Here is a 9,002-nt window from a genome sequence, read left to right on the forward strand (position 1 = left end):
TAAACATACGATTACCATACTGGGCAGAAATGCAAATTTAAAAAGTACTACTATCTATTAAGTTCATGGTATCTCAGGTGTAAGAAGTTACTAGTAGTTCTTTTTTGTTGTTGTTAAGAAGAGTATAATTAAATACTAGTCACTATTGGAATAAGTACGTGTATCTAATGATTACTAGTAACTTCACAAAAGACTAGTACCTGAAGAATAAACACTAGTAGCTAATGAATAAGTACTAGTACTTAATGGGGAAAAATAAGTACCAATAACATAAAAAAAGATGGTAGCACTTTATTTTACAGTCCTGTTCCCCATGTTCATACTATGTACATATTATAGTAGTTACAATAACTATGTAATAACTAGGTACTAACCCTGAACCTACCCCTAAACCTAACCCTACCCCATGTAGTTACCTTGTAATACCAGAACTTTCTACGACAAATACACTGTAAGTACACTATAAGTACATGTAAGTACACGTACTGTAAAATAAAGTGCAACCAAAAAGATACTAGTGTGGCTTATAGATTAAACGTTACAATGGCTTTCCATATTCACATTCTTACTTTACCAATTCATTGTGACTAAAAAAATAATAATAATTGTAAGGTATGCTCCACTTCTCACTACATCAATAAAATTTACTCTCCATCATGTTGTTTCAACCCGACAGGACTTTCTTTCACAGATCACAAATGGAGATGTAAGGCCCCAGGCAAAATTCCCTTTAATTTGCATGGCAAAAATACATTGAAAGTGAATACTGATTAAGTGAGTCAGTCCATACCATTCTGCCTAAAATTTCCATTTGTGTTCACATTTTTCGAGGGGAATCGGGGAGGGGGATGGAGGGGTTTAGAAACTTCAATAAGATTATATATTATAGAGGGGTTTAATTAATTTACTGATTACAAGGTATACTGATAAGAGAACTTGCATGTGCTTAGAACAACATTTATTAGAATGCCTTTTTCAGCAAAATAGAAAAATATAGAATACAATATATGTAAGAAAAAGCCACATGTAGCATTATTTTGCGCTGGAACTGCTGTCTATTTGATGATTTTAGTGAGGGCTGCTGCTCGTCTCTCTGTGTTCTTGAACAGGGCTCGAATAAGGCTCTTCATCTCATTACAGGAGAACTCCAGTGCCAGAGGTCCTTTTCCTTCTGCCCACCTATGTTAAAAGAAAATAATTTTTAATGTGAGCTCCAATTAAATCTATAAACTACATGCATAATCCCATAGAATTCCATAAAATGAACCATATTTAAAGATTAAGTGTATCACCTGTCCACGATCTCCTGTAGATTAGCATTTAGCACCATGGAGATCTCTTTTAAGGTCATCCATTGCTTTACATAGACTGGAACCTCTTCTTGATATTTTTTGTTCTTGTTTTCATCTGGCAATGGATTGAACACCAGTGGCCCTTCCTCTATGATGGTTTGACACAGTGTTCGCAGTCGCTCACCATCCATATTGGAGATGTCCTGGAATGAGAGCACTTGGTTTACACTTCAAAATGTTTGGTGGCATCACCAAAAACAATGGCATTATGTATTGCCTTACCTCCAACATCATAATTTTGTTAATGAGTTCTGATATTGCAGTATTGAGGAGAGTCCCAATGGCTTTGCAGTATATGTTCACAGGCAAGACATCTTGCCAAACTTTTCCTAGCCTCCTCAGCTGATGAATTACCTGAAGTAAACAACAGCAATTAAACCGCAGTGACAAGCACACTAGGTGCAAATATGCTTACATGCTGGTAACTAAATACTTGTCTGATAGCCTTGCTGGCTACAGAGAAATTGTCTTCATCATCCAAGTTGGAAAAGTTACGTGCAGTGGACAGCCTCTCCAACATCTCAGCTTTTTGAACATTAATTTGTGCCACAAAGCACCGAGCACCTTATTTAAAAAAACAGAAAAAAAAACTTCAAATAATTAAATTTGCTATGTTCAAAAGTTTGGGGATGGTAAGATTTTTTTAAGTCTCTTTTGCTCTTACAAGACTGCATTTATTTGATCAAAATACAGTTATATTGTACAGTAATACTGTAAAATATTACAATTTAAAATAACTTTTCTATTGCATTGAATGTATATTACGGCAAAGCTAAATTTTCAGCAGCCATTCCTAGAGTCTTCAGTGTAACATGATACTTCAGAAATCATTCTAAAATACCATTAGGTGCTGAAGAAATATTTGTTATCATCAATGTTGAAAATAGTTTTTCTGCTTAACATTTCTAAAACAGCATTTATCCGATCTTGTCTTTACAGTTACTTTGAATTTTTATTTTGACTTGAACTACACTGAATTGTAGTGAATCCTTAATTGTAATGCTGAATTAAAGTATTCATTTCTTTACAAAAAGAGACCAGTTTGACCAGTATCAAAAAATATGTTTGTGTGCCCTTACCAAGTCTTCTGAAGCCTGGGACCAAATCTACAAAATAAGCCACTCCATCTTTCAAAGGAAGGTGAGGTTTAAACTGGAAACCCAAGGTTAAAAGGTGGTGAGCGATGAACATGCAGTTATTGTGTTGGATTGCAGCCAAGTGAGGCAACTTCAGGAAGTTGTCCCTTAGTTATGAAAACATATAATAAATATATATAGTATAGCAAGAAAATTGTTATAAAAAAAGAAAAAAGAAAAATACCAACAGTATACCAAGAATACTGCTACTTACTTGTGATATGTAGGCACAACATCATAGAACAGGTGAAAAATGTTTCGGACAGTGTAGAAAAGCTGCACTGCAAGAAAAAGACCACACATTTATGAAGTTCAGCAATTATAGCTTCCACATGGACCTAAAAACATATCTTAATTGTCATTTGTCACATGACAGTCATGGCCAAAAGTTTTGGCAGTGACATACATTGTGTTTTGCAAAGTTTTGCTGCTTAAGCTGTTGTAGTGTTCATTCACCTTGTTTCTAGATTATTGTGTGGTCCGCTGCATTTAATAATTGCTCAAAGCTTCATTGGCCAAAAATAAATAAATAACAACGTCACTGTTTTTTGATCCTGATACAAAATGTGACGGCTAACATTAACTAATAATATCAGCAGCACATGTGCACATGTGTGAATATTAGATTGTTAGAGCAGACTGATTGCCATAAAAGGAGGGAAGACGCACTTCCAATCCTTGTGTTCTTGTTAGCAATGGTTACTTCCAAAGAAATGCATGCAGCCATCATCACTTTGCAAAAAAATGGGCTCACATGCAAGGAAATTGCTACAAAGAATATTGCACCTGAAAGAACCATTTACCAGATAATCAAGAACTTCAAGGAGAGAGGTTCGACTGCAGTGAAGTCTTCAGGACATCCCAGTGTCCAGCAAGCGCCAGGACCGTCTCCTCTTGAGGAGTCAGCTACAGAATCATGTCCCCAGCAGTGCAGATCTTGTTCAGGTATTGCAGCAGGTTGGTGTGAGAGCATCTTGCATGCACAGTGAGACCAAGACTTTTTGAAATTTGCCTGGTGTCAAAAAGGGTAGCAAAGAAGCCACTTCTCTCCAAGAAAAATGTCAAGGACAGACTGAAATTCTGCAGGAAGTACAATGATTTTACTGCAGAAGACTGGTGCAAAGTTATTTTCTCTGATGAAGCTCCCTTCTGACTGTTTGGGACATCAGGAAAATCGATTGTTCGAAAAAGAAAAGGTGAACACTACCATGAGTCCTGTAACTGCCAACAGTGAAGCATCCTGAGACCATCCATGTGTGGGGTTGCTTTTCAACCAAGGGAGTGGGCGCTCTCATGATTCTGCCCAAAAACACTGCCATGAATAGAGAATGGTAACAAAAATACCTACAAATACAAATATCTACAAATACTGAAGCAGCAAACTTTGCAAAACACAGTTTATGTCACTGCCAAATCTTTGGGCCATGATTTTAGTGCCTGTAATGCATGCTTCGTACCATTGGGGGGAGCTGCCCACTGCCTCAGACAGAGTTTGTATGGCAAGGTCCATTAGCTGCTGCACTGACTCGCTAATGCGACACACAGGAAGGCACAGTGTGTTTGGACTCAACTGCTTCTCGTTTTCCAGGCTCTGCTGATCGTAATGGCCACTTTTCTTACAAGACTCCTTCCTCTCCTTCTCTCCTCCACTGGGACATGGTAGTTTAGGGATAGAGAGTTTATACTCTGGGGTGATCTGGATGTGAAGAGCATACACAAGCCTGCAACTAAAAACCTTTTATAGCTAAATTAACATTAGAAACTTTGAACATTAGAAAGGTCTTACTTTCACGGTGTTGTGCATCTCAGACGTCATCAGTTTCCGTGCAGCCACAATGACATCTTGGCATTTTTTGCTTGCGAAATGGCAGTTGACATTCCGAGTGTATTTTAAGAGGTCCGCCGAGTCCCCTGCGAGGTACCCCATCTTTTTCAGACTGCTCTCAAAATCTTCTGTCTGTTTAATGACCTGAAAATACAATTGAATATTGTATTACACAGAATGCTGCACAGTTGTCATATGCTGACAGATATTTCTATGGCCCTGCAGTCTTACCTCGCTATACTCTGCTAGCTGACTACTGTTAGCCGGTATGGAATGAACCAAGCATTCACGAATGATGCATTCAGACATCTCCTCCCATATCAGGTCACCTTAAATCTCAGACATTTTCTTTTCATCTATAGAGACATCTGAAGAAGAAAAAAAAAAAAAAAAAAAAACCCACAACATAATCAGCCTACTTCGGCCTTTTATAAGACTGCTTGTTGGATACAATGACATATTAGGGACCCACATTATATATTGTATAAAATATAGTTTTTATGCCTGACCTATAATAATGTGCATATAGTACCATAATACTTAAAGGTTAAGTTCACTACAAAGTCTATGGTTAAACAGAATCAACTTTTTATTTCTAGACGTACCAAAAACGTGTTCATGTAGTGTTTTAAGCACGGTGAGCACTTTGGTGTAAACCTGGTTGGGATCAGGATGATCTGCTTTGGTTTCTGTACAGTGTAGACTCAAGACTGCCCCCTGCTCCAGCGGACTGCTCACTTCCACCTCCAACGAGGGGTATATGATTAGAGGCTTCAGCATGTACTTAAACAACACTTGCCCTAAAGGATTGACAAAGTCAGGCAGTCAACTAATAGACCAAAATGTAAAGAAATCAATCTGAAGGTACAAATGGGCTAGAACACCAAACATATTCTTACCAAACAGTTTAATCTTTTTATGAAGCTCTCCTTGAATGAAGAGGGCCTGGAGAATGCTGGGGAGAAGAGCATCTGGGACAGATTCATCTCCCTTACATCCTCCTCTGTTCAAATGAAGTGCTGTCTTCAGAAAAGACTTCACACTAGTAAGCTCAGCTAAAAACAAAATAGAAGAAATCAGAAGAAATTAGACAAGCAGACAGAGGCCGAATGTTTTCATAGAAACCACTTTTCTCTATTCAGACACCAGCGACAGATTTTTCCCTATATTTTGATGTATATCTGAGTGTAACAGATTATCAAAAAAAGAAAAAAAAAAGAAAAGCAGGGCAGGACTTGGTTCAAACCACTGGTTGTTGATTGGATAGAGGCATATCTGACTGGGAGCTTGTGGTCTATTCTTAGAAAAGGGCCATGTTTACGCAAATTATGCCTTTACCCTTAATGATTGGAAAAGTCTGGCATACACCAGAGACAAGCCTGTCATTTGACTGGAAAATAGTTATTATATTCTGATAAAAAATGAAAAGGTCAAAGAAAAGTTGAAAAATGAAACATGCGTTTAAAAAAAATTGAGATGGTGAATCTTCATTTCATGCTGATTTTAAAGTAAAATAGTTACTTTTAGTGGCAGGAAGCTTCCAGACTGCCAGTTTCTGCCACTCTTCCCCGAGGTGGTAGATGAGATTCTCTCTCTGTATGGTGATCTCTGAGCTGAGGGCCCGAACTAAAGGCAACTCGACGTCTTTCCAGGCTTTCAGGGCATTGACACTAGCTCGTGCCTGTATAATGCAAGTAGGAGTGTGTGATTAACTTATTTTATAGAAATTCATAGAGCTGTTCATTGACCAAAATGTTATTCAAATTAATTACATGAAATGACAATAAATTTGGAGAAATTTCATTTTTCATATATAGAATTAAATAGATTAAAGAAACCTGTTAAATTCACAAGATGGTATTATGATTTTAATGTTGAATGTGACTTACCTTTCCATGTTGCTTGGCTGCAACCACATAATTCTTTTCCTGCAAGGCCCTGTGATACTCCTCTACTGCCGTGTCAAACTTAGAGCAAAATAAAATTATGAAATAATGATTCTTTTATACAAACCATGTGCCCAAACTTATGTAAACAGGCAAATTACTATGAGCGTTTTTTTATTTTTATACATAATCATTTACATCACAAGAATGCACATGATTTAAAAAATAAATCTAGCTTTATGGTTAGAAAATCCTTTAAGTATATACAAAATCCCAGAAACATTACCTCTTGGAGATGCTGCAGTAGGTCTATAACTGCAGTGTTTTTCTCTAGTTGCTGTTTAAGCTTGGCATACTCTGTTACAGCATCATGGAGGTTCTGCTGAACCTGTGAATGCAAACACAGTTTACATGGTAAACTTCTATAAGAGTCTCTTTTTTTCATTTGAAACTGACTCCTCAATTGATTATTAATAGTAAAAAAAAAAAGAAAAAAGGTACCTCATTTTCAATGCAGCTTTTTAATAAATCAATATCTTTGGAAACTGTTTCAACCTGGTCCAAAAGCTCCTCTGCTCCCTCCATGCTGGGTATAAACGCAACATATTTTTTATTTATCATGTCTGTAACCCCTTCCTGTATAGAGAAAAATATAAAATAAAATAATAATAATATTTTTATATATATATATATATATATATATATATATATATATATATATATATCACAAATCACAAAATATAATCAAGAGTCAAACACAAAAAGGCAAGCTTGATGGGTAAAAACCAACAAGAACCCAGACAAATATTACGCTTATCGCTGTTAGCACTGTCTCAGGCCTGGAAAGAACACATTGTTGCACAAAATGAGGTTAATAACATTTAATCTGTGTGAAGTCAGCGATTAGACTGGCACTGGCAGGCGATGAGATCAGCAGCATGACACGTCAGCCAGACAGTGTCACATCAATAACCCTCTGTTCACGATTAAAACACGTATTAACACAGCGCTCATTGTCCAGCGAAGCTTTATTACACGTTTGCTATTCTTAAATGACTTTATATGCTATGAGAACGGGGTTAGCCGCACTTTGGTTAACGGTCACTGTATGCTAACATTAACGTTAGTAACGATGCCAAAGAGTCAGTGTGCAAACAAACAGAACAATCGCCTTTTATTTAAAGTCTGCCTTTTAAAGTATTGAATTGAACATTAATTATTTTTAGCGTCAAGTTAACTTAAATTTGGGTTTGACAGATGATAGCTAACTTAACTTCACTGTTTACCTTCGTTTCTTCCACCTTGCGTGACAGTTTGGAGATTTTGCAGGGGAGGTCATCTTTCTCCAGTTTTCCTGAGCTGGCGAGCACTTCTGTCACGAACGACGACATGACGGTAACGAGCACTGAGTTCAAGTGAACGCGCAAGAATAGTTACCACTTCATGCCTCTTTTACTGTCTATGTTTATGTCCCACAACCACAACCCGCCGTCATACACCGCGCAAAGGATGCTGGGAGTCTGTTGGAGGAAAAAAAAGAGCTGTGTTGATTTTAAAAAGGGGCTGTTCGAAATGCTTGCTTACTCTTCAGCGAGCTGCTTTTATACCATAAAATTAGGTCGCTCGGTCATTTTATTAGGGCAGGTGACGAGACTGAAAAACAATGAAATGCATTGACTGTTTTTGATTGTTTTGTCTGTTTTAGTGGATATACAATAATTCAATTTTCATTTAAAGTTAGACTGAAAGTGAATTCTTGCTAAACCTTTCGAAACACACTTTAAATAGGAAAACAAATTGCATTGCATGAAAATGGTGGGAAAACATCCAAATACACCAAAATGACGTTTAGACATTAGATTGTTTTTTGGGAAACATTAAACCCATTTTGTGTGAATTAGAAGGAATTGTTTTGCAGCTGTTCACATCAGACCAAAATGCTTTTTGGCATATGAAACATGTGATTAGACATCATTATAGTGAATCTGGGTAACATTAACACCTGAATTAGAGAAGGGTAACAGATATCAGTCAGAGACAGTTGTATCAGTAAACTTTAATGAATGCCCTGCATGACTGGGTGACCATGCTGTACGTGTTCAGCTGTTCACATCAAAAAATGCTTTTTGGAGTATAAAATAAAGTTTGGATATTTAGATATCACCAGATTGAACAAAATCTGAATTAATTTGGTTGCCTCAATTACAGCCATAGTGTGTGAAATACAGAGGGTAACAGATTTTGGTAATCTCTAATATTGTATGATCCACATCAGTACTTGAACCAGAGCATTATGTGTAGCATTATGTGTATATGGGCTACTGTTAGCATGTGTAATACTGCATTTATGCAAATTAGCTTTGCAACAATGAATTTAGTCAATTACCTTGTGAGTAGGGGGTGGATGGAGTTTCTTTGAGGTTTCACTCTCTGCCACCTTCATTCTCACCACTGAGCACCTGCTCAGAAGATAGCTCTTGTAAGATCACTTATTGTTTTCAAATGTATTACCATGAAGAAAATAATAATAATAATAATAATATTAATGACTTAATTCATGTTTGAATTCTAATTAAATTGAGGAGATTATGTCTGATTCTCTAAATTAATCCAGAAGGAAGGCGGCAAAAGCAGTGTTAAGGTGATGCATTTAGTAATTCGACACTGTGGCATAGAAAATGTCTCTGAATTACTCAACATTTTCATATCTTTTTAGGCATAAACTAATAAATGGATATGCATGTGTTATCCTATACATAAGGACTATTAATTATCAATGGACCTGCAGTACATGTACAGTATG

At 36.7% G+C, this 9,002-nt stretch overlaps 1 protein-coding gene across 1 annotated transcript; it reads right to left on the minus strand.

The window, feature by feature from the left end:
- Positions 1–941: 941 nt before the first annotated feature.
- Positions 942–7,719, minus strand: LOC132130927 (centromere/kinetochore protein zw10 homolog). The gene is given in 16 exon segments (XM_059542805.1): positions 942–1,179; positions 1,293–1,495; positions 1,575–1,706; positions 1,786–1,916; positions 2,432–2,595; positions 2,703–2,774; positions 3,946–4,184; positions 4,275–4,457; positions 4,545–4,681; positions 4,919–5,113; positions 5,213–5,368; positions 5,835–5,994; positions 6,203–6,280; positions 6,486–6,587; positions 6,701–6,835; positions 7,486–7,719. Coding segments are annotated over 16 exon segments (2,316 nt in total). The 5' UTR covers positions 7,591–7,719; the 3' UTR covers positions 942–1,055.
- Between the last annotated feature and the right edge of the window lie 1,283 nt (positions 7,720–9,002).

The sequence above is a fragment of the Carassius carassius genome, chromosome 47 (genome assembly GCF_963082965.1).
Source record: "Carassius carassius chromosome 47, fCarCar2.1, whole genome shotgun sequence".
Classification (NCBI taxonomy): domain Eukaryota; kingdom Metazoa; phylum Chordata; class Actinopteri; order Cypriniformes; family Cyprinidae; genus Carassius; species Carassius carassius.